The sequence below is a fragment of the Manis javanica genome, chromosome 1 (assembly GCF_040802235.1).
Source record: "Manis javanica isolate MJ-LG chromosome 1, MJ_LKY, whole genome shotgun sequence".
Lineage (NCBI taxonomy): Eukaryota > Metazoa > Chordata > Mammalia > Pholidota > Manidae > Manis > Manis javanica.
Genome location: NC_133156.1, coordinates 182,127,078 through 182,151,832, shown reverse-complemented (window position 1 = coordinate 182,151,832; position 24,755 = coordinate 182,127,078). Strand labels below are relative to the sequence as shown.

Below are 24,755 nucleotides of genomic sequence, written 5' to 3'. Positions count from 1 at the left end.
CATGAAACAGGCTTTGAGAAATGCCTTGTGGGGCATGAGGCTAACAGAACTGAATTCTGCTCTCCAGTTTGCCACGTGGCTGTGGATACCAGTGTCCTCACTCAAGTGTAAGAAGATGGATTCTGAGGCCAGGCGCAGGACTGAGGCAAGTGTCTCCACCATGGCAGCCGCCCTGGTCCCGGAGAGCTGGCTCCCTGCTGCTGCACCCCCGACAGGCCTCTAGGGCAGTGGCTGTCTGGCTATAGCTTTCCCTCACCAGCGGACCCTACTACCTCTTGCAGACTGCCATGGACGTCTCTGTGCCTACCCACAGGAATGGTAAGCTGGCCTCACAGGACCAACATTTCAGGGAAAAACTTCCCACCTGACAGGTGGGACTAGGCACTGCTGAAGGGAATGCAGCTGGCCAGCAGGATCCCTGCACTGAGGCTGAGAAGGCAGAGACTAGAGGGCCAAACGAGGGTGCATCCCCATGGTTTATTATGGAAGCCTATGAAAGAGCAATGCCGAGTATCTCCAAAATCACAAAATGCACAACATTCATTTTTTTAATATGCAAGATGGAGTATTATATACAGATTAAAACCACATGACAGCAAAAACACACATACGGCACCAGTTTCATATCGAAACAGAACACACAAGTGCTTTTTCAATATTAAAACAACTGTGATAAAAACATTATTTGAACCATGTTTACAATAGAGAAAAAAATTCATATTTTACTAAATAACAAATATTTAACAGCAAAAACTTTATACTAAATATCTATTTTGAATTATAACAAAAATAGTACTTATAATAGTTTATAAAGACAGACACAAAATTAAACCATTTATGAAAAAAAAGTTCTGTGTATAAAATAATATTATAGCGATCTGGGCAGGGTCGGGATGGTGCCCAGAACACAAACGCCAGCGCCCGACATCAAAAGTGCTTCAATCTGCAAGCCCATGGCAGGAAGAGTTTTGTGGGGTTTTGTCTTCTTTCTGTGTTTATGTCACGTTACAACGTTAGGAATGGTGAGAAAACGTCACCCATCTACTGCTACCACGATAAAACCTACACACGCGGACACAGACGACGTACAGAGCAGGGACGGATGCGTGTTGACACCGGAACCCCTCCGTCAGCCAGTCAGGAGCTTTCTTCAGTTCTCTTCGTGTTGCCTTTGAGACCCAGCAGGGCAAACCACACTTCTTTCCTCCTCACAGGGACTCCCTCAGCCCTTCCCTCTGCCCCTCCCAGGCTGGCCACCCCAAAGGAAGGCCACTGAGGCCTCCCAGGGCAGGGCCAGGCCTGTGGGCTTCCTGTCTGAGCTGCATTGACTGCATTCCTAGATACTCAAAAATGATTGGTTCAGGGCAAGCTGGGTCAGCTTAAAGGAGCATGAACCTTCTAGACACAGGGCTTTTTTTGTAGATAACAAATTCTGGTGCACCATGCAGCTGTTTCACAAGCTTTGATGAGTCTTCACACGTTTTTTGCCTGTTTTTCAGAATGTGGAATGTGGGGCAATTGAGAGATTTTACTAATTTTTTAAAATGTGTACTTTTACCAACAATGTCTGTTCTGCACTTTTGTTTTAATAGTGAAAAAATGGGAACCAAATGAGACACTGGAGAACGGGGTAAATAGGACAATCCATTAGGCATGAGCCCATTCCTGTAAAGTGTACCACGAGGTATTGTGATGCGGGCGAGAGCGGGGTTCTCCCTCTCCCTGCTGCACACCCCAGGAGGAGCCTCTGAGCACCTCACAGTGGTCGCTGCTACAGAGAGGCAATTAGGGGGATAGACATCTTGCGTCCTACTTCTGTGTGTTTTAAATTTTCTTGTAAAGGGAATTCATTGCTTTTACAACATCAAAAGCCAATAGAGAACCATGGAAAGCACAGAAAAATCTGAAAACAGTCACAATCACTTAGAGACTCACCAAAGACCCCAAGCCGTCCCCAGAGGCATCCCAAATCGTCAACAGTCAAAATGCCAGTGGCAGGAACTACTCCTCTTTCCCCCAGTCGTCCTGACCGGCCAGTTTTCAACAAAATCACTTCTGACCAATCACACATACCCTCCTCCTCAGCTCTCCCTGCAGCCTCCCCCACAGCTGCCCCTGACAGCCCCGTGGAGGGCCCGAACCAGCTCAGAGGAAGGGCTGCCTTCTACACTCACCTCCCTTGCTTCCATCTCGTCCCCACCCCCCTGAGCTGGGCTAAGTAGACAGTGGCATACAGGTGGGAAGGGACTTCAAAGACACCTTTCCAAAGGCAAAGAACAAAAGATGAGGGTCAAGGGAGGGATGACGGAGACCCTCACTCCCCATCAGAAGAAAGAACCCGTATCCTTCCCCATACTCACTAGCCGGAGTAGGGGGCACAGGGGAGACCAGGGACCAAGCAGATCGCGGCAGCCTCCAGATTCCCATGTGATCAGGGTTTCTGACAGAGCAGGGAGGCAGGCAGTGGGCCATTTCCCCATCTCCACCAGGGTATAAAGGCAGAGGTGCTGGATTTCGCCCTAGGAGGGAGGCTCTGAGTTTGAACCACAAAAGGTCTGGAGCCTGGGGAAGCTGCTCAGTCCTAGGCTGGGGACTGCATCACTCTCAGAAGTCCTGTCCCAGGCAGGGGCTAGGGAACAGAGAGATGCTTGTTCAAACCCGCCCCCCCTGTTTAGCCAAGATTCAGTTATATCAGTGAATAAATATGGGGGACAGGGTGTGCAGGGGGCAGCCCATGAGTCAAGGGCCTTGGGGATGTGTGTGTGGTGGGGAACAGGGTGGGCTCAAGGCTGCCTGGTGGGCAGGTGGGGATGTCAGTGCTTGTGCCCAGGGCCACCAGGGGCGATGCTGGGAGGACAGAGCCTGGGGTTCCTTTGCCCCAAGGTCAGAAGAGAAAAAGTAGCAGCAACAGGTAATTTTAAATGTCCAAACTGGCAAAGGGGTGGGGTCCCTTCAGGCTGGCTGCAGCCCCTGCCCTGCCAGGGGTGACTATGTTCTGTTACCCAGGATGCTGTTCCTCAGTGGCCACACCAGGAGGGACACTGGCCAGTCTGAGCCAAGACAGGAGGGGAGGGAGCACTGAGAGAGTGCCAAAGGGGGCATCTCTGTGCTCCTTTCCCCATGTCAACCACCTGATCTTTAAGTAAGAAGGCCCAGAAGAACAGGGAGGGGACGGACAGGGTCAGAAGATCCTAAGCCAGTGCTGAGCACAAGCCAGCTGACGTTTAACCCTGTGGTGGGAGCGCGGGGCCCCTGGCCCTGCCCTTTCCCAGGGGCTAAGCCTGTGGGAGCTGGGGAGACTGGAAAGAAGCAGGAGCCAGAAGGGCCCCTGTTCCTTGGAAGGATGGGGCCCTCTGGGCTTTGGGTAGGGTTTGCCAGGGAGGGGAAGGGGGGAGGGCAAGGTATGGGGGCTGCTCCCCCTTCCCTGGGTTCCAGCACACACAGGTTTCTACCCTTCCATCACCCACCACAGCCAGGGCCTGGCTGGGCTGAGGCTGGGGGTGTGGGCTTGACATGGTTAGACTGTGGCGCTCAGCATGGCCTCCGTCTCTGGCAGAATCTTGTTCTGGTTGGAGTCCAGGCCAAAAAACTTGACGCTGAGGCCGTCCACGGGGTGTAGGACAGGGACCAGGGTGATGCGAGGGAAGGTCCGGGTGGCCAGCTCAAAGCGGCTTGTGCTGGCCAGCTCCACCGCCAGCACCTTCAGGAACAGCTTGGCCAGGTGCTTGCCCAGGCAGGTCCGGACACCGCCGCCAAATGGGAGGTAATGGAAGCGGCCGTCCTTGTCTTCACTCCGAGCCTGACTGAAGCGGTCAGGGTCAAATACATTTACATCTTTGAACACAGGCGCCGTGTCGTGGGTGTCCCGGATGCTGTACATGACACTCCAGCCTTTGGGGATCTGAAAACCCTGGAGGCAAGATGGGTAGGATAGGGTGTGGTGAGAGCCAGAAGACATCTGAGAGGGCCCAGGACTGCCTGCCAGCTGCCCCTGCAGATGTTCCTAGGGACGCCCCACTGGTCCTCCCAGCCTTCCCCCTGGGCATGTCAGTCCACTCTTTCATTTACAGATATCTACATCTGTAACACACAGGTTGGCTTCATCTGACCCGCCCAGCATTTGGGGCGGGGTCTCTCCCATCAGACTGAGGTACCCTGACAGGGAGGCTGGTCACTCCCATCAGCCAGCCTCCCTGTCCCCATGGCAATGGTCCACTGGTCCCTGGAGCCCCAGCCCTATGGGCCCAACCTTACATCGAGCTCAAAGGTCTGCAGCACTGTGCGGTAGCCACCAGAAATGGGTGTGAAAAGGCGCATGACCTCCTTGATGACACAGTCCAGGTAGTGCAGCCCACTGAGCGTGTCGAGGCGCAGGGTGCCCTCGCAGGGGCAGCCACCACTGTGCAGGATGCCCTGGGCCCGCAGCTCCTCCCGCAGCTTCTCCAGCACGGCGGGGTGCTTCAGCAGCTGCATGATGAGCGAGGTGCTGGCACTGGCCGTGGTGGCGTAGGCTGCGAAGATCAGCTCTAGGGTCCCGTCCTGCACAACACAGAGGACAGGCACTGCTGCAATCTAGGTTCAGCCGGGCAGGTACAGCCCTGGCAGGAGCAGTCATGCTCTGCCAGTGTCTTGGGTCATTTAGAGGGGCCCTGCCCACGTCCTCTGAGCCTCACATTGCTGGGACACTGGAGCCACGAAGGACATGGGTCCCAGGGCCTTTCCCCTGGCTGGCCCAGAGATACAACTGCTGTGACCCAGGACAGAGGCACGAGCCCAGAAGTCCCTGGAAGGCAGGCACTGTACGAGTTGGGGGAGTGTGGGGTCTAAACCTGGGCCTCCTACTCTTTCCTCCATCTCAGGACATCTGGTAGGTGGGCAGGAGAGTTGAGAGGGTTGGGGAGGAAGTTGTGGTCATACCTAAGAGATGGGACTGCAGTGAGAAGGGTGAAGGGGGGTGGCCCCTGAAGATTTAAAGACCCCACCAGTGTTCTCTGGCAAGACACAGGGCCATAGGCGCGCCATGGAAAGGTCCCAGCAGATCATCTCGTTCCAAGCCCTGAATTTTACAAATGTGGATGCTGGGCCCAGAGTGGGGAGTGAAGGAACCTGGGTCCCTTACTTGCCATGGTACCACCTACAAGTTGCAAAAATGCCTGTGCAATGGGAAAGTCACTTGGGCTCCTTCCTGACTGGCCAGGGAAAAAGCTGGCGCTAGACTGTGGGGGAAGCAGAGACTGGAGAAGTCAGTGGGAAGCCTCCGGGGGCGCCCGGCAGACGTGTAGGCGGCAGGGTCTAGACGAGGAAGAGGGAATGAATCCCTCCTCAGGAGGAATACAGTCCTGGTGTCAGCAGCCCAATGGGGTGTGGCCAGTGCCAGGTAGACTGGGCGAGTGTCAAGTGCCCCCAACACTAAAAGGCTGGCGGGCTGGAAGGAGGCTTGAGAGAGGTCTGAATCTCCCCATCCTTCCCCAGGGGCTAAGGCTGCCTTCAAGCAAGTGGCTTCCCCATCTGGGCCTGTGGTGACCTTCCTGGGCTACTGGGACCATGAAATGCACTGGAATAGTGAATACTGCAGGGAGGTCAGGGGGTCGACATAGCCACTGACACTGAGCTCGGTCAGAGGTTTCTAAGGGCCAGTTTTCAGCATCTCTTCCAAGACTGTAGATGGGACTGTAAGTGGGATGGAAAGTGCGGGGCTCAACTGCTGTGGGGACCTGCTCCACACCAGCACTGGGTGCACAGCAAGCTGAGGGGCAGGCCCACCATCACGGGGCTACCTGTCCTTCCCACCAGGTCTTGCACACTGGGCAGGCAGGGACATGGACATTTTTCTAGTTTAGCACCCAGCCCCAGGCAGTGACAGCCACCCTGGAAAGCCCCTGCGGAAGGGGACCAGAGCATGCAGAACTGGAGTGCTGGGCGCTGAGCTGCCCACTGGGGAGGCCAGCCCACCTTCAGCTCCTGCATGGTCATCTCCTTCCCGTGCTCTTTGCTGCTCTCAATGAGGATGTCCAGGGCGTCCGAGTAGTCTTTGCCCTGGGTGCACTGCAGCTTCTCCCGGATCGCCTTTTCCAGGCCCTTCTGGAGGATTTGCCGTGCCTGAATGCCCTGAGGGGAGAAGGGGCCGCCTGGTCACCCAAGGGGAAGGGCAGGGTCACTGAGGGCCTCTCCTGAGAACTTCCCAAGTGAGTTGCAGAGACCACTGGAAGAAGGCTCTCCCACCCTCCCACTATCACCTCCCCTCTGTCTGTGCAGCCAGTGATCCTCTTAGAGGTCAGCTGCCTCCTCCCACAGGATGGGCTCACGGATGCCCACCTCCTCTCCTCCCAGGCCCTGGGCACTCACCCGCCGGTAGCCACTAAAGGGCAGGTCGACAGGCAGGGAGAAGACATTCTCCACAAACTGCTGGTAGACCTCGAAGAGGTGCCCGAGGTCCTCTTCAGGGATGCTGAAGCCCAGCAGCACACGGATGGCCATGCGGAAGGTGAGCTTCTGTGCCTCCTGGTACACGTTGATGGCCTCGGGGTAGCTGCTCCAGGCACGCAGTGTGTCCTGGATCACCAGCTGAATCTTGGGCAGGTAGCTCTCCAGGGCCTCGTGGCTAAAGATCTTGGAGAAGACCTAGAAGGCAGACGGGTGAGCTGGTCACATGGGCTCAAGCCTGCCCACATGGCACCCACATGGCCTGGCTGAACAGTGGATCCCATGACTGTGGACAGGGAAGACTCCAGGTCCTCACCCCCAACTGAGCTCCCCCTTTCCATATCCAGACACAGCCCCTTGCTGACTCCCCTAGTCTGAACCCCCTCCTACTGTCTGTGTCTTAGTGGGGAGGCAGGAAAGGGACGGGATGAAGACAGAGTTTATAAGTACTTGTACTTATAACAATGACAAAGCCCTGGTGACTGGGCAGTCTACCTGCCAACTGGTCTGTGGGCAGTGTGGTCATACCAGCAGTGGGGCCTATACTCTGGGGGGCTGGGTTGGGCTGGAGGGGAAGCCAGCCCTCCACTGCAGGACCCATTCCCGAACATCCAGGCCACAGGGCAGAAGTGCCCTGGACAAGTGGAACAAAGGTGAATGGAATGGACAAGGAAGAGGTGGAAGTCAGTAGGGAGCTCTTCTTCCCCACTGATGGGAGAACAAGAGTCTGCGGCTAGACTGCACACAGGACTTCTGGAGACCCCAAATTGCTCTCACTCCCTGGGGAACACCTACCAGGTAGAGATGCTAAGGAATTTGTTCACAGCTGTGCCATCAAAATGTCTTCAGCGTGCCCAGGTCTGGAGGCAGGGGATTTAGGGCAAGGCTTTCCACCCCCAAAAATCATAAAACCAAAATCACAAAGGGCTTAAAAGAAGCCCTTCTATTCCTTGTATCTTTCTGGTCCATTTTAAGTAACCAGTGAGTCCCTGCTTCCACCTCCCCCGCTTTCTGTCCTTCTGATTCCTCAACAACTGCCTCCTGCTCCCAAGACAGCCCTGCACAGAGTTTCCATGCTGTGTACGGGAGTTTCATGGTGTGTAGCAGATGGCAGGATGTTGCTCATTTATCGACGGTGGCTTGTGGGTCTCATCACAGCCAGTGACCGTCTCCTCCAGAGTCTAGGGCACGAGGGGGTACCCCCACCGGCACCAGGGAAAAGTCAGTCAGGGAAGGCAGAGAACAGGTAGAGCAAAGGAAGGATAAAAATATTCCTCTCGCCTCCCCCAACACACCCCGCACCCTGCCCCACACAAACCACACACACGTGCCCAGCCTCCCCTCCTGCCCCCCAAACACAACCACCACACAAACTGTAAATGTGAGAATTTCCCCTGCAGTCAGCTCATGGAGGAAAAGGTAACATTTTCCTGGCCTCAGCCCTGCATGGCTAATGGGAGGGCTGGTTTGCAGAAATAACAGTGCTGGCCCTTCAGTGGCCCAGCCAGGCATTCACAATAGCACTTTCATTCCGAAATTCCCGGTGGGCAGAGGGAGGGAGGGAAGGAGGCCAGTGAGGGGCAGAGAAGCCAGCACTGTTTGGAGCTGCTTCTGCTACTAAGGGACAGCTGAAGGGTGGGAGGATAATGGGAGGTGGCCAAGGGCAGCCGAAGCCTGGGCGGGTCACTCATACCTTGCTTGGTTAGGGGTCCCAGGAATTTCTAGGGGAACTTCAGCTGCCACCTTCCTTCAGAGGGTCGTGGATGAAGACAGCACTCTCTGCCTCAGCCCTCACCGTGGTGTCCTTCGGATTCCAGGATCAGCTCTTAGTCAAAGAGTATTAGTCCTAGCCCCAGAGCCCAGTAAGGCCCTTACCAAACAGTAAAGGGCTCATGGGATGAGAAGAAAGGGGTGCATGGGGGCCAAGCAGGTTCATCAGGGAGGCAGAAAGATAACTTTGTGGCTACCAGGCTCAGTGGAAGGGCTGGACATGGAGGCAGGCAGGCACAGGGAGGCCACAGAGCAGAATAAAGGACACTGTCATGAAGGGCAGAGGGGCAGGGACTGGCCAGGGCCCCCAGAACACAGGAGACCTGGACCCAAAAGTGGGCATATGGAGGGGGAAATAGGGCTGACCAGTACCTGCCAGCCTCACCAGCTTGGCTCTAAGATGCACTAGGGTGGTGGGAAGGGCAGGCTGGGTACCCGGAGACCTAACTTTTAACTTAGGATCATCTACCAACTTACTGTGCCACCACGGCCACTCACCGGACCCCTCCGCCTCAGTTTCCTCATCTGCAAAAATGGTGAGGTTGAACCTGTGTTTCCTTTCAATGTACAGAGCTTACAAATGCCAATATGTATGAGTCCCTAAGTAGATGTTATCCTGGAAAGAAGCCCAGAATCATATTGCACAAGTCACCTGCTAAGTGCCTGCCAGCCCCTCCCCTCCCCTCACACAACCCACACTGGATACAGTAGCCCAGGATAGACCATCCCTGGGTTACCAGAGTGGGACCTCTTAGGGCCCTCACTACATCCTGAGGGATGGCCAGAGGGGACCCTCAGACAAGCCCTGGCAAGGCGGGTCCTGCCCTGCCCCAAAGGTTACATTCCCTGCGCCCCCTAGTGATGGCCAGCCGAATCGCTCCTTCTCAAGCCTTGGGGTCCTAGGAGGGCAGGCAGGATGTCGGGGAACCTGGGACTGAGCAGGGGGACTCCAAGGGCAGGGATCCACATCCACCTCACCTCTAGACAGAAAGGGGTCCTGAGCAAGGCCAAGAGCTGGGATAATCTCAGGAAGCCCAAGCCACCCTGTGCCTCCTGGCCCTGGGCTGTGCCTTTTGGAGAAACAATACACCCAGGCGCAGCATTCTTTTCCGGACTTGCCAGGGGCAGCCGGCAGGTCACTGCCCCCTCTGGGGATCAGTTTGCCTACTTCTTTCCTGAGGGGTCTGACTGGATGTTCTGGGGTCCCTTGCCACCTGACTATCCCATGATTCTCCTCAGAGTCCCACTGAGGTACAGAAATTACCCAAATAAGCAGCCATGCAAAGCAGACTGCAGGCCCTCTGGGCCCTCGGGGCTTAGCTCAGCGGGCACCCGGTCCATGCCCATGCTTTCAGCCCAGCTGTTCCATAGGAACTGGGGCCTCCTAGGCACTGGGAGAACTCCAGAGCCTAATCCCTGGGTCCATGCCCAGGATTAACAATGTGGGCACTTCCCACAGCCGGGGCAGCCCAGAAACCACCGCCCACCACAAAGGCCAGAAGGAGGTGGAGGTGCTGGCCAGGGCAGGGGAGGCCTGGGCCACATGGAGCGGGTGGGGTCAGGACTCAGGCACATGGGCAGGTGCCCAGCAGAGCGGCTCTGTGTGCAGAGGGGAAGGGCTCCTAGCCCCCAGAGCCGACTGCCCTGATCACAGTTGTAACAGGACCCAGGCCTGCTTTGTTTCCCTCTGGGGCTACCCTAGAATTCCCAAAAGTGAGCCAAGAATGTTGGACAAAGGTCATCAGAAACCATCTCCAGCCCAGGCAAAGTCCTGCCGAGGCAGCAGCAGGTATGGACTTCACACCAGTGTTGGTGCCCAGAGTGAGGGCAGGAGTCACAGGAGACCCAGGGTACACCCAGACACAGAAGCAAGGCAGAGTGGGGTCCCCACCTTGAAAGATGTGTTTAGAAGCCTTCCCACCTACATCGTTTTCCCCAGTGATGCAGTGAGCTCAGCCCAGGTCCCTGGTTTCCTTCCCACAGTGAGAGCTGGAGTGGGAGGGTCTGGGGGGGCCACTCCAAGGGGCTTGTCAAGGCTCAAATTCCCCGTAATTGTTTCTACAAGTGCTTCTCCCTCCTCCTCTAGGCCTCTCTCCCCTCTCCTACCTCTCACCTGGTGCACCTGGGAGTAGAGTCATGCACTGGACCCTCATGGTCCTGCATGCAGACCGGCTCAGCCGGATAACCTCCCCCTTCTCAGCTGGTGGCTGTGGATGGAAGGACAGATGGACAGGCAGCCTCGGGGGCTTGGGAAGAGCCTCAGGAGTGAGCAGGAACCCACTCTTTGGGCCAGTGACTCAGACTGGGAGGAATGGAAGTGACCGCCCAGGAGGGTGGGGGCCCGGGCAGGCCACCCCGCCAAGCGACCAAAGCTGAGGCCTTTGGAGTGGAAAGAATAACAGAGGGCAGGCAGCCGCCCGCACAGCACAGGGGTGACGCCAAGGTGTGTGTTTTATACTCAAGTAAGGGGGAGGACAAGAGAGGACGTCATCTTCCCACTGCCTGGCATTTCCACTGGGCCTCAACTTCACCCTGGCTGCCTCCTGAGCCAGTGCCCATTTGGCCCCTCTCACTGGGAGAGGCCGCCCCACACCCACCCAGATGGTGAATGTCCTCTCTGGGTTCCCAGCATCTGTGGGAACAGAGTATCTGTCCCCCATTTGACTCCAGTGCTCTCCCCTAACTTCCACATACAACAAAAGCTGGTGGGGAATGGGAGGGCAGTAATTGGTAGATACCTTTGAGTCTCAGAATCTGAAAAGGTTTGCCCAGACACTCATCTCTCCTCCAGCCATAGCTAAACCCCCCAACAGCAGAGGCCCAAAGTGGAAGGGCATTCCCATGGTTACAGTCCAAAGCATGACTAGCCACACCTACCAGGGTCCCTGAACTCCCTGCCTCCCACCACTCCAAACCCCACCAAGCTGCTTTCTACCAGTCCAGGGTGGGGGGCTCTGAATTTATCTCAGAGCCCTGAAGGGTTCCCTCCACTATGGCCCAAGTTTATTCTAAGGGGAAGGCCATCTCTTCTGGCTACTCTGGATTGCTCTCAGCATTTCTCAGCCCCTGGAGGCACACCCCCTAACCCCTGCCCTTCAGCCTGGTGAACGTGGAGTGGATACAATGGCTGGCATTGGGGGCTCAGGGCCAGAGCAAGCCTCCCCACTCCCTACCAAGGCGAGAACTGTCTCCCAAGGCTGGGAGAGTGAGCCAACACATCAGCATCACAGTCTTGGACCCCACCCCACCCTGGGAGGAGGAAAGAAAGGAGGGCAAAGGGAGGAGGTGCCCTAGGCCCAACCAGCCCACCCACCCTGCTGTGGGGCACAGGGTATGTGGAGGGAGGTGCCCACTCTCAGGCGCCTGGCCGCTGGCCGTGGGCTCCCTCCCCCGCTGACCTTCACAGGCATCCGCTCCTGCCACCAGCCCCCTCAGAGGCCCATGCATCCACCAGCTGATGCTACAGTAACTTTTGGTGAAGGACTTCTTTGGCTGGCAGAACAAAGGCTCTATGCCTATGACAGGGGGCTGGCGCAGAGCTTCCAGTAGCAGGGCTGCCTGGCTGAGACACCCACCTTCCTATCTAATGCTGGTGGGAATTTCTGCTCTGAGCTAAGCCTGGGCACACTTTGCAGCCAGAGGGCATGCACTGGTCCAAAGGCTACGTAGGATTGCCTCCCCCAAGCTCCCTGCAACCATGGGCTCTGCCAGCCTTCTGAGGCACCTCCTGGACTCTCCATCTGACATAAGCCCCAGGATGCATAGCACTTCTGAGAGAAGTGCAGTGATCCTGAGTCCCTATCCAGGAAGGGACCCAAAGGCCAGGGCAATGAGGGGCAGTGGGTGGGCAGGTAGGCAGCCTTAATTGCTACCTCCAAAGCCTGGGGAGCTGTTTCCCCACCTCAGCCTTGGACACAGAGTCCCTGTAGCCAGGGGTCAGGGGTGAAAGGGCAAGAAGGCCCTGCCTGGGGTTGCCTCAGTCCAGGGCTCTAAGGCTAAGTGCATCCCTTGAGATGTTCTCCAAGTTCTTGGAAGGCTCTGCTAAAGCACCCTGAATCTTCTGGCCCTTTGGTGCAAAGAAGCCCAGACCTGTCTCCAAAGGATAAGAGGATATGTCTGATACTGGTGTGTGGGACTAGGCACTGGAAGCTTTTAGAACTACCCCAACTCCTTCTCCATGTCCCTGACAACCATTGCCCCCATCTTCCCTATGAGTCAATCCACCCTCTAGGGGAGTACCCTGGCCTCTCTGCATACAAAGAGAGATGAAGTCATGCCCCATCCCACCCCACTGCCCCACCACAACAGATCAAACACCCAGGGCCTGTGGGTAAGGGGTATCAAAGGAGGAGGGACAGATTCTGAGTTGGTGGCTATAGGGATACAAGCCTGGCCTCCAGAGAGTATTCTGTTAGATTGGGCAAGGCTTTTTGGATTTTCTCTGGCAACCCCACTCATCTTGGCCCTAGACCACCAGGGCAGTGAGGGCAAACACCTGGAGTGTAGCGATGGCTGTGGGGAGCCCTTCCCAGCACATCTGGTCAGACCTCCCAGAGAAAGGGTGGCCCTCCAGACCCAGTGGAAACAGTGACGCTTCCAGTTGCCTGCCAGCCAGGCCCAGCACACCTGGGCCCCACTTCCTGAGAGAACATCCTAACCAGGCCGAGGCCTGGCCCAGGAGCCTGTTCTCCAGGTCCCTGACTGCAGTGCTGGCTGGGTAGGATGGTGTGAGTGGCACACAGCAGCCTCCACCCTGGCCACACCGAGTCCACTGGGCACTGGGTCCAGCAGACTGGCCATTCTCTTCAGGACCAGAATGTGCACCTAAATATTCTCTTATCATCCCTTCAGCTAGACTCCACTTTTTAAGGCAAGGACCAAGTTTCCTGCTTCTACGTTTATACCTAACTCAAGGTCTATTTAATTAAGATAAACCCAAGTTTAAGGAACATCAATTAGGGACATTAAGCAGGCAAGGACCCCTTTGTCCACCGATTTACCACAAGACCCATATACATGCAACAAAGGAGACACACAGTTAATACATACAGAGAGGGCCTCTGCATCAGGTTCCCAGGCCTCTATCCAGAAAGGATGAGCTGCTTTCTGGCTGCTCCCCACCCCCAAGGAGCTAGAGGTCTCCCAAAGGAGACCATCGATACCTTACCCATGGTCCTCACCCTGGCCCCAGCCCATTCCCTCTCTCTCCCTCCTTCTCTGTGCATTCCTCTGTTCCTCTGGGCCTGCTGTCTCCTTCTCTCTCCCAATGGACAACACAGGCCAAAACCTTGGGGCTTTCCAGGCAGGCCCCTCCCCATCTGGAGGCCCAAGGCCTAGTTAGGGCAGAGGGTAGGTGGAACCACAGTCCTGCCCCACAGCCCTCTGCACCCCCAGGGTCTCTCACTCTGGTCCAGACCCAGCCTTCTTCCCTGCCCCCACCCCCAGGTGCTGGCAGCCCAGGGTGGGCAGGTGAGTAGGGCTCTGCTTGGTGGCCCAGAAACAACTTTTCTTTATGGATGCCTGTGCTGCACGCCCTGATCTGCCCTTTCTTTGTCTCTCAAACTCTCTAAGCTTTCAGTGTCCCCTTCTGTGAGGAGCGGATGGTAATTGCTTTCTTGTCAAAGCCTGTATAAAGGTAAAATGAGGAAGAAGCCATATCCTTTGGACCTGGACTTCTGAGTCTCAGGCTGTCTCTTCACTTTGGAATGGGTTTTTGGTGGGGTCACAAAGACTAAGCAAGAAAGGAGTGTTTTACATTTTTGAAAAGCCCCCATTCCTGAGCCTACAGCCCACAGCCACTCCCTAGAAGCCCCTGCTCTGCCCCTGGCCGGCTGTGTTAGCTGCTTCCTGCTCTAGTGAGACAGATGCGGAGACCATTTTAGAAGTCCCTTTCCAGTTCCCAAAATACGTGTTTTATTGGGCGGGGGTGGGGTGAGGGAGGGAGGGTAAATTCAATCTCCTCCATTTGATTTTTCCTCCTTTTGTCTGCTGCGGGGAACTACTCGTCGCAGGCAGTTCAGAAGACATCAAAATACTGTAAGATGAATCGCTAAATTCACCAAGACCACCTCACACAGGGGTTGCCCAGAGTTGCCCCTCCCCTCTCCCGTACTCTGCCACTTTTGGCGATCACAGGCGGTCTCTCTTTTTCCTGCAGGTTTCAAACCTGGGCGAGTCCTCTGACCCAGCGGAAAAATGGAGGGTGGGGAGGTCGCGCAGACCCGGCTCCGGCCGCTTTAAACCCGCAGGCCGGCGCCCCGCCCGCCGGCGGCTCAGCTTTCGGGTTACTGCAGTTCAAACAGCACGTGCCGCCCGCGCTGCAGGCCGCGCCGGCGGCAGCTCAGCCCTGGGAGGGGGGCGGGGAGGCTCGCTGCGTGCGCTCTGGCTCACCTCCTCCGTGCCTCTTCCAGGCGCTCGGGAAATCCACAGGATAAACACCCACTTTTTCTTCCTCTTTATGGGAAGAGGTAGGTGTACTTTGATCGCCAGCCGCGCCTTGGCTGCTCTCCCACCCCTGGCCGTCCCCCCATCATACAGACGAATGTCTGCAGTGGCCTGAATTTCACGGCACCCCTCCCAGGCAAGGCCCCGCAACCGCTATCCTTGGGGTGCCCCCCGGACCCCTGCGCCTGCCCACGTCGACCTTAAGCAGCCTGTGGCAGAAATGCTAGATTTGATTTTAGAGTTGTCCGTCCCCAGTCATAGGAATTCCTGGGGGAAACGTGGAGAAAAGGGGGGCGCCAACCACCGTCCGCCCTTTCTTTTCCAGTTTTGTGAAGCACTGCAGGGACAAACGTTGGACACCCCAGTTCCCGCACATTCAAGCTCTGTCCAAACCATCACTCCCCCAAAACAGCCCCACGTTCGGCCTAGTAGCGCATTAAGCACAGTGGGTCAACAAAAGGGCAGACTGGAAGGAGGCCTGTGCAGGCTCTGGATCCGGGATCGCTGCCGTCTAGTCGAACTACGAGATCCTCTAGCATGTGTGCAAATGGAGATGACAGATTCCGTTGGGGATGTCTCCAGGGCTCAGCGAACTCCTTACCCCAAGGGAGGTGCACGGAAGAAGAGGGTCAAAGCACAGTTACAGTGCTCGTGGCCCAGATCTTACCTTGCGCTTGTTGCGGTGGATGTCTCCTATGGAGTTGGCCACCGTGTTCGGGCCCAGCAGCATGCGTGTGCTGCGCGGCCACTCGGTGCTCACGAGGTGGTGTTCTCCCATGAGGATCTTGCGCACGTTTTCTGCGCCGGTTACGCGGATCAGCGGCCGCCCCAGCAAGTGCGTCTTGAACACGTTGCCATACTTCTCCCTCCGCGACGACTGGAAACCGGAACCCTGCGGGAGCCACAGAAAGGAGCTCTCTCAGGATACACATCTCCAAATTGGACACCCAGGAGGCCCAGCCTCGAGGGCCCATGGGGGAGGGGCGGAGGAACCAACCCCGGGCACCGGTGCGCTGCGCCGCGCCCCCACCTCCTCCGCACACAAACACACACATAGGTTTTATTTTTCATACCGTGCACTAGAACTGGGAAGTAGGGCCTAAGAGAATAATAAATAATACAAGGAGGCAGGAGGCCCAGGGGCACCCCGCGGGAGGCCGTTTTTTGTTAAGACTTGCGGGAGGGACTAGGTATCCCGTACCGCGGGACTCTAAACTGGAGCCTACCCGCCGCTCTCCCCCGCCCATCCTCCCCACGTCCTGCGCTCCGGAGCCTCTCGGAATAAATATTTCCAGGCTCCGGGCCACTGGCTGGCGAGACCCCGCGGGGTGGCCGCAGGCCAGAGATTATTTATAGCGGTGAGTGGTTCGTGCCCGGAGGCAGTCGCTACAGAGGGGGGTTGGGGTTTCCGCCGAGCTCGGGGGTGTGGGCCGCCAAGGGACCCGGCGGCCCTCTGAGAGCTGTGCAGGGTAGGGCACGGGAGGAGAGCCGCGATTTTCCTAAACCAATTTGCTCTGGAAATAACTGAGGACTTTCGTCGCCGCCCAGGAGTTCGGAACTCCAGCGCGAAAGACAGCGCTTCCCGCGGGGCGGGGCAGGGCGGGGCGGCTGTCGCAGGTAACCGGATCCCCGGCGGCTGCAGCGGCCGTGCGAGTCCTGGACGGTTAGGCCCGGGCCCCGGCAGGGTGCTCAGAGCTGCGGGCTGAGCCTAAACCGCACGGGTACCGGAAATAGGGGGGATCTCCGAGGGGCGGGGGCAGGGGCGTCCTGCTCACCTTTGACTTCCCCGCTCGCCACCCCACCCCACATTAACCCTTCTTCTGCCAGGGCGGCCCCGGGTGAGAAGAGGAGGGACACCACCTGTCTGGCCGTCCCGCCTGCTAGTCAACAGACGTGCGGATGTGGGCTCCCGACCAATGGGGTCCTGCACCCCCAAGGACAACTCGGTTTCCCTTTTTTCCGGGTTGGTCCTCCTCCTCGCTCTCCTTCTATGGAAAAGTATTTTCCAGCTAGGTATGTACATACTCCAGCACTGCCGAAAAGTGACTACAGAACCCAGAGCCCTAATAATTTTCCCAAATGCGCCTCCGGCCCCGGCGCGCAACAGGGAGCGAGCCCGCATTGCCCTTGCTTCCAGGAGGGGGGCTGGGCCGCGGCGGACACCGCCCCACTTGCAGGTTGGTTGGTCGGGGAGAACACCCCCGCAACCAAGCAGCCGGTCTGGACCGCGTCTACCCCTTTAAGAGAAATCAAGGCGCGGGTGGAGGTGCGACAAAGGGTGAGGAGTGAGGAGCGCGGTCCCCTCCCTCCGTCTGCTATACCCGTCTCCCTCGCTGTCTGACTCTCAGTCTCTCCTCTCCTTCTTTTCCTCTGTTTTTCTTTTCTTTCGACACAAAAGTTGGGCTGTGAATTTTCCGAGGTCGCTGCCGCCTCTCTCCCGCTGCCCCCCTCCCGCCTCTGATCTGCCTAACTATAATTAAAGTGCGTTTTTTGTGGCATTAATAAAGAGTTATTTGTCCGCCGTTTCCACGGTCTTCACAAAGAGGACTTTCATAGGGGCAGCCGCTCGGGCCGCGAGTCCAATTTATACAAAAATGTTGTATTTTTAGCCCTGGGCTCTGTTTAGATGGCGCACGGTGGAAACGGAGAGCCCTTGGAGGTCTCCCCGTAAAATCTGATAAATGACTCCGAAAAAATAAAGCTGGGATTCAGAAAGCTCCCGTTAACCCCTTCAGCGCTCCTCTACCCGTATTCCCCATTTCTCTCCCACCGTGGATTCTAGGGCTCCAGGGGATGTATGGATGGGAAACTGTCTTCCAGTCCCCATCTTCTGTGCTTACTTGACACAGAGACCCAGGCGCCCTTGTGGGATTCGAAGAAAAGGTCAAGGGAGCATAGTGGGGATGGGGGGAGCATGGTGGGGATGGGGAGCAAAGAAAGGTCAGAAAAGGCGGGGTGGGGAGATGGAGTCGAGCACGCACGGCAAATTCCGCAGATTCGCTCTAACAAGACAGGAGCCAAAGCCCATGTGAGTTATTTTATTTCCTAAATCCTCGGCCCAAAGCCGAGACCACTGCTGCAGTTAACCCTGTAAGTGTGGCGGCACGGAGAGAGAGGCTCTGGGGATTTCTTTACGGCGTGGGGTGGGTGGGGGCATCCCTTTAGTTGAAGTGAACTCCACCCCGCTGCACGAATAATCCCCACAAGAGATGGGGCTGATTCCGGGACTTGGGAAGACCACCTTAGCATCCCCCTTCCTAGTCCCGCTCGGCGGTCACTTGGCGTGGGGCGGGGCTGGGCCGCAAGTCCGTGTGTGCGCGAGGGTTGCACGCGTCTGTTAATTTCAAGCCAAGTTTTTGCACTTCTAATCCCACAGGTCTCTGGGTTCACCTCCAGCCTCAGCTCTCCGGTGCGGAGGTTGTTCTTTGAGAACATCCAGCCTTCTAACTACCATCAGCATCCGCCCGACAAACACGCGTTCACATGCGCACACAACACACCTTATGCTGTTAGCCAAGAAGCACCCCCCTTCTCCCGCCCCAGGAAAAAACCTGGTGTGTATCAAATTGCAAAGTGATGTCTAGCACTTGACGAGGTTAATTCCAGGTTAATCTCCCCATTACCTACCTGGGTCTGGTCCCTGACTCGCCCATGCCCATTATCACCAACAGTGTGGGGTTTGTGCAGTGGCTAACAAATACCCACTCCACGCATCTCACACACACACCAATCCCAAATTTATCTCCCCTGCTAAACTGTCCCCATCCAAGAAGTAAATAGACCCTTTTCCCCAAAAGCCGAGGACCCTCATGTGTAGGCTTCTCCTTTTCCCTGGGTTACCTCCTTCCTCCCCTACCACACACACACTCACACTCTCTCTCACTCTCTCTCTCTCTCTCTCTCTCTCTCTCTCTCTCTCTCTCTCTCTCTCTCTCTCTCTCTTATCGGACCTAGGGCAGCAGCCGACGACGCGGCGGGAACACAGCCCGGGTCTTAAAAGGGCGCAATTCTGGCTGGCACTGGCCCCCTCCACTCTCCCCAACTCTGTGGTCGGGATCCAATGACACCGCCAAAGCACAAGAGGCCTACGGCGACTAGGGCCTGGAGCGCGCAGGAGAGGCAAAAGTGGCTCACCACCCGACGCCCTTTCGGTGCCGTAAGGGGAACTCCCAGGATGGTCCGCACCCCCTTGCTGGGTCGCCGTAGACTGAGAAAAGTCAGTCTTGGGGACCTCTCGGGTTCAGGGGATCTTTCTTATCAACCCCCCGAACCTGCGCACCCGGCGCCAGCGGGCTCCGAACCACGCCGCAGGCAGGCAGGGGAAGCCCGGGCAAAGACGGCAGAGAAGAGGGAAGGGGAGGGGCGGGGATCCGGACTTCCAGGCTCCCGGCGCCCCCTGGCCTGCTCGCGGCTCCATCGGCCCGGCGCGTGCCAATAGCGGACCCCGGAGAGCAGCGGAGCGAGCGCGCCCTTACCTGTAGCAGCCAGTGGCCGGTCTCTCCGATGAGCGGGAAGCCCATGGAACCCTTGGGGATGGGCAGTTTGCAGCTCTTGTCGCGGGTGGCGGCCCAGCGCAGCTGCCACAGCTGCTGCGACACGGCCAGCAGCAGCGTCACCGACACTAGGCACGCGGCGAGGGTGGCCAGCGCCGACACCAGCTCCAAGCCCTCAAAGAGCATGTTGGCGGCCGCTCGGGGGATTGGCTGTGCTGGCCGCGGCGGGGGAGGGGAGGGCCGGACGAGAAGGGACGCGAGCGGCGGGGGAGGGGAGGCTGAGGCCGGGGTCCTGGCACCTCCAGCCGAACAGAGGAGGAAGGGGCCGAGGGAAGGGGAGTGGAGGCTGCAAGGGGAGCGGAGAGACGGAGAAAAAAAATTGCCTAAAGGAGGAGAGAGAGGAGACACGAGGCGACTCGGAGTGTAACTTTTTGTTTGTTTGTTTGTTTGTTTGTTCTCTTATAGCGGGCTTAGGGGCTTCCCGAGGGGTGGTTAGATGAAGCCGTGAATCAAGCTGGTGGATCAGATCTCCCCGCAACCATCACACTCGGAAAACTTTGAAAAATTTTGGCCAGCAGGAGCCTCTCTCGTAAGCCCCTTTCCCTGCTCGAAAAAAAAAAAGAAGGGGGACAGAGAACTAGCGGAGAGGAAAGTGCGATCCGCTTGTCAAGTTTCCCCCTCAAATTCCCAGGTGGAAAAAAAAAGAAAAGTCCTCAATCCAAAAATTCCAACGAACCCAAAAACTTTGGGGACGAAGGGCAAAGCTCCCCAGCTGAGGCGACGGAGAGGCCCGAGCCCAGGTCCCTGGGCTACCCAGGCGGCGCACCCGAGCCCAGAGCTCCGCTGCGCCGCCGAGGCGGGCGCGGCGGGCCAGGCGGCGCGGCGGGCGCGGCGGCGGGCGCGCGGGTGCAGAGCCGACGGACCGCGGCCGGGCTGGGACGCGGCCGGCGACAGAGCCCCGGGCGGGCGCTGGGCGGCGGCGGCGGCGGGAGGGGTGAGGCGGTGGGGGTGGGGGAGGAGGTGAAAACCCGAGCCGGGCTATTGTCAATTAGGAAAAGGCAGTCCGTCCCGGGACGCGGTCTCTCGGCTCTGGAGTTGCTGCTGGGGGAAGAAAGGGAGGAAAAGAAAGGAAGGTAAAAGGAATGAAAGAGGGGAAAAGCGGGAGGCAGGATTTCAGGGCTGGTGGCTTAAAAAGCTTCTCGCAATGTTGAATTTGAGTCCAAAGCGGGGCGATGCGTGTGTTTATATAGAGGCGGGAGGCTGCGCCGTGGGCGCTCAGGCAGCCCGGCCCCCCACCCCCCAGCGCTTACAAAGCTGGAGGCGTGGTGAGAGGCCGACGGCCGGAGCGTGTGAGCGCCCGCCGGCCTCCCGCCCCGCCCCGCCGCCCGCCGCCCGCCCGGGACCCACTTGTGGCCGCCGCAGGATCAAACTCAGTTCACCTCTCGCCTCTTCTTCCTTCTTTGGCGTCTCGCTGAATCCGGCACCTACAGATGAACGAGATCACACACACACACACACGGTGCACACTCGCACGGTGCCCGCTTGGCTGCTGAGCTTCTTCCCTCCCTCTTCGGTTCCCGGCCCCCTCCTCTCGCCTCGGGCAGTCCCACCTGAGCTATCGCCCCGGCGGCGATTGAGGGGCACCAAAAGGCCCTGAACCTGTGCTTAGGGTCCCGAGCTCCTATTCCGCCGAACCCCGCCGGCTACTATCTACTGGGACCTCTCGGCCTTTCCACATGCCTCTCCCAATGCCTCCTAGTCGCCGTCCCCCATCCCGATCCATACATCCCCTAATTCGGATTCCAAGGTCTCTGTGCCCGCTCCGTATGTCTCTGACCCTACAAGCCCTCCATGTTCCCCTCTTCCTGTAAGCGTCCCGGGCCGCTGACACTGCAGCCCCTCCACTCGGACACTTCGAGATCTCCTAACTTTGTAATCCCCTCTGTCCCCTGCAGCGTCGGAGGAACCCCGTTGATGGTCACGGTGAGTGTCCCTCGCCGAGAACAAATGCGGCGGCCCTGGTACCCGGAGGCAGGAGGAGTTGGGTACAAACGTTCACTGATACAATTGAGTAAATAAACATGCCGTGTGAACGCGGCCACCTTCTCCCAGCCGGCGGCAGAGAGCCCGGCGCGCGTGCCTGTGCGAGATGTGCGTGTGGCCCGGGGCCGCACCTGTGTGCGCGAGCGTGTGTGTCCCTGGGTCGGCCCGACGTCTGTGGAGCTGTGTGGTCTGTCTGCGGGTTTGTGTGTGCTCTCCGGAGCTGTATGTGGGTCTGCGCATCCTTCTGTCATCTGGCCTCTCCTCCTCGTGTCAGCGATATACGGAGCTCTTCGTGCCAACCCCGACTTGGTCTGGCTAGTGCCTGGCTCGCCCTTTCCCGTAGGTCCTGTTTCCCCCGGCCTTGTCTCTGTCGTTCACTTTCGCACTCCCAAGGCAGAGGACTTGATAGCCCACCTTCAGTTAAGGACGGTGTGCGTAAACGAAACTAGCCTCCCCTTTTAACACCTCCCCTGAGTCCAATCGTGTTCTGTTTTGGAGCTCACTAGAAGAGAATGTGTGTGAGCGTCTAAGGTGCGAGCATATGTGCTGTACCTCCCTGTGTGAGCGCTTGGGAGGTTGATGTGGCGGGTGGTGATTTAAAAGCTGGTGGCTTGCTGCTTCTCTGTCATCTCGACTCTCACTCTCAGCCTTGGAACCCCACCTGGTGGGAAGTTGGGGTACTACATACTCGGGGAAGCAATTCTTGCCCCCCTTTTCCCCAGTCTTTCACAGTGGGAGTTCAACCTTTAAGGGCTTGCTTGTAGCTCCCCAAGAGTGGCGCCCAGAAACAGAGAGTCAGGGCACACTTTGACAGTAGGGAAGTTTCAGGCAACAGTTAACTGGATAGGGTACCCGAGAGTGGTGAGGCTGCACTACTTTGCTCCCCATCTCAGGATGAAGCTGGGCAAGAATGGGGCTGGGCAAGATCGTTGAAGTCTGTTGTTTTAAAGAGACTTAAGAACCTAGCCTGACCCTTGGGAACAGCATTGGCCCTGAGGTGGTGAAATGGGCAAGATGACCCTGGGGAACCCACCCTCGGAGATATCCATCTCTGAAAGGATGGGCACACAGCTGTATAGAAATGCAAATAAATGCACAGGCAAATACTGAGTGCACACACACACATACTGAGGCATATACACTTAGGGAATCATTGTCAATAAATTCGTGCAACACCAGCATCCCAGCCACCAAGCTCAAAAGTCCATAGGAGGTGTCTCTGGGGATCACAGCCCAGAAGTCTCCCCAGTCTAGCTGCCCTCTCCTCCCCTGCCCTTATTCCTGGGGAATGGCTTTTGTGCACTTTCATCCTCTTCTCCTGTTCAGGTGTACAGTGGGAGGTGGGAGGGGGCTTGGGGAAGTCATTCTGAGTCCTTATTGCCGGTCTACCAACTGGGGGCCTGGGAAATGTCTACAGGGACAGCACAGCCCCACAGCAATAGCTGCTGGATTTCCTAATTGGAACCATCTCTCTCCTCAAATCCCAAAAAGCACGTAGGAAAAAAGAGAAAGAAAGCTGTAATAGTATAATTCCCTAGGACTTGCCGAGGAGGGGCTGCCTAGGAGGAATTCCCTAGGAGGGGCTAGGATAGAGAAAGGTCAGCAGCCATCTTCACCAGTCAAACTCCATTAGAGGGCATCCTTTCACCTGCCTCAGACGGACTTCTGCCCCTGGCCCCAGACTGAGTCCTGAGCCAGGCCTCAGCCTGAATCCATAACCCTGACCTAAAACAGAACCCTGAGCCTAATCCCGGATTGACCTTTAATCCTGGTCACAGATTGACCCTGCCCCTGACCCTAGACTGAACCTCAGTCCTTTCAAGCATCACCCACCACCACCTTTGGCCATAGAATGTGAGTGGCCCCTTGTGGACTGTCCAAAAGGTAAGCATAGCTCAACCCAAGAGATTCTGAGAGTAGGAGTGGGCTATAAGACAGAGTATTTTTCAATGATCTGGCCATTCCCCAGTGAGCATCTCTCTCCCTCCAGGCCAGCTGCAGCTAATAGCACAGGAACTCCTGGACACCCCCACCTACAACCCTTTCTGTGGGGCCCAGTGCCCACCCCACCCCAGGCTTTCAGCCATTGCTGTTAGAGCTTGCCTTCAACTCACTGCCTTGGTTCACAGCTTGTCTTCCACAGCCCTGCAGCCTTTTGGGTACCCTGAAATCAGAACAGACTGAGGAGGGACCAGTCATGGGAATGCTGTTTCAAATGGAGTTCTGTGCGGATGAAGTTCGCAGTATTTGGCAGAGGGACTGGAATATGCAGACAGCGGGCTAAGCACAGCCTCTGTACCCCTTCCTCAGCCCAGAAAACACCAATATTGCATAGTTCTGGCCCTGAATTTTAAAAAATGTATACCATTTACTTTCTTTACCTTAAACTATCTCTGTCTCCTCTAACCAGAGCCAAATGGAAAAGAGGAAATAAAGTCCAGGATAAAGGCAGCCAGGCAGCAGAAACCAGGAGGTGGTGGGCGGGAAGCAGAATGGCAGATTTATCTCAGGCCCTGCCCCTCACTGAGACACAAAGATTCTCAGGAGTGCCCTGGACTTGCTATGTCCAAAAGGGTGGAGACACTGTACCTTCCAAGTCCCTCACATGTGTAGGGCCTTAGTCCTGCAGAGCCAACAGGCCTGTGCTCTAGCACTACTTTATTCCATCTCTGCACACTCCCATGTGATAACACTATTTAAAAATATTAGACATACATATTACTTTCCCAGTGATGAGAAACTGAGGCCCAGAGCCCCCCTCTCCTTCACCATTATATTGTCCTATCTACTCCTGCCGCAAGCAAGCACACAGTCCCATCAGACTTGAAGGGGACATGGCAGCTGTCTCTTTGTTTAATGTCCATTCTGATCGCTAAAGTTGGCAACAGAGGGAGCTGTCAATTTTACACTCAATTTTGCATAGTTCTGGCCCTGAATTTTTAAAATGTGTGCTATTTATTTCTTTTTCTTAAGCCATCTCTGCCTCCTCTAACCAGATCCAAATGGAAAGGAAGAAAAATCCAGGATAAAGGTGGCCAGACAGCAGAAACCAGGAGGCAGTGGGCAGGAAGCAGGGGTGGCATTCGGGTATTCAGGAGCTTGTGCAGGGCCTTCCCAGCCTCTCCCCTGGACTGTGGTAGTCTAGCTCAAGAGGGAAAACTTAGAATTTAACTTCAGTGAGTTCTCCATGCTCTTAGCCCTGGCCTGTCCTGCTGGCGCTGAGGGGGCCCTTAGAAATCAGCTCTCTGCTGCTCTTCATCACCCCCTAGGCCGTGGGCTGGTCCCCATTGCATTCTAAGGACTCTCAGTACATGCCTGCCAATGTGGCAGGGCCCCGTGCCTGAAAAATGTCAGGTGCAGTGGGGAAGCGACATTCTGTTAACTTCTGAGGCACCGTGGAGGAGAGGGGGTCTGCCCTGGGTCACCAGCTCCTGCTCAGGCAGGTTCCTCCAGGGTTTCCTCAGAACTTGCAGCAGAAACTGCTACCCTAGCAGACAAACTGTTGCCCTTGGCCCCGAGATTCCAGCCTGTGTCCCCAGATATCCTTAAGCCTGTTTACCCACCCTGTCCCATTCTATGTCC

The 24,755-nt window shown here is 56.8% G+C and overlaps 1 protein-coding gene and 1 long non-coding RNA gene across 2 annotated transcripts; one reads left to right on the top strand and one right to left on the bottom strand.

Moving 5' to 3' along the window:
- Positions 1–458: 458 nt before the first annotated feature.
- Positions 459–19,852, bottom strand: CYP26B1 (cytochrome P450 family 26 subfamily B member 1). The gene is made up of 6 exons (XM_017668669.3): positions 19,113–19,852; positions 15,305–15,529; positions 6,346–6,621; positions 5,953–6,108; positions 4,255–4,539; positions 459–3,910 (listed from the first exon to the last, which is right to left on the bottom strand). The coding sequence occupies exons 1-6, from the start codon at positions 19,314–19,316 to the stop codon at positions 3,518–3,520; spliced, it is 1,539 nt and encodes a 512-aa protein (XP_017524158.1). The 5' UTR covers positions 19,317–19,852; the 3' UTR covers positions 459–3,517.
- LOC118974105 (uncharacterized) lies at positions 15,716–19,105 on the top strand. The gene is made up of 4 exons (XR_005063703.2): positions 15,716–16,254; positions 16,465–16,650; positions 18,014–18,191; positions 18,592–19,105. It is a non-coding gene; the product is annotated as an uncharacterized lncRNA (long non-coding RNA).
- Positions 19,853–24,755: the final 4,903 nt, after the last annotated feature.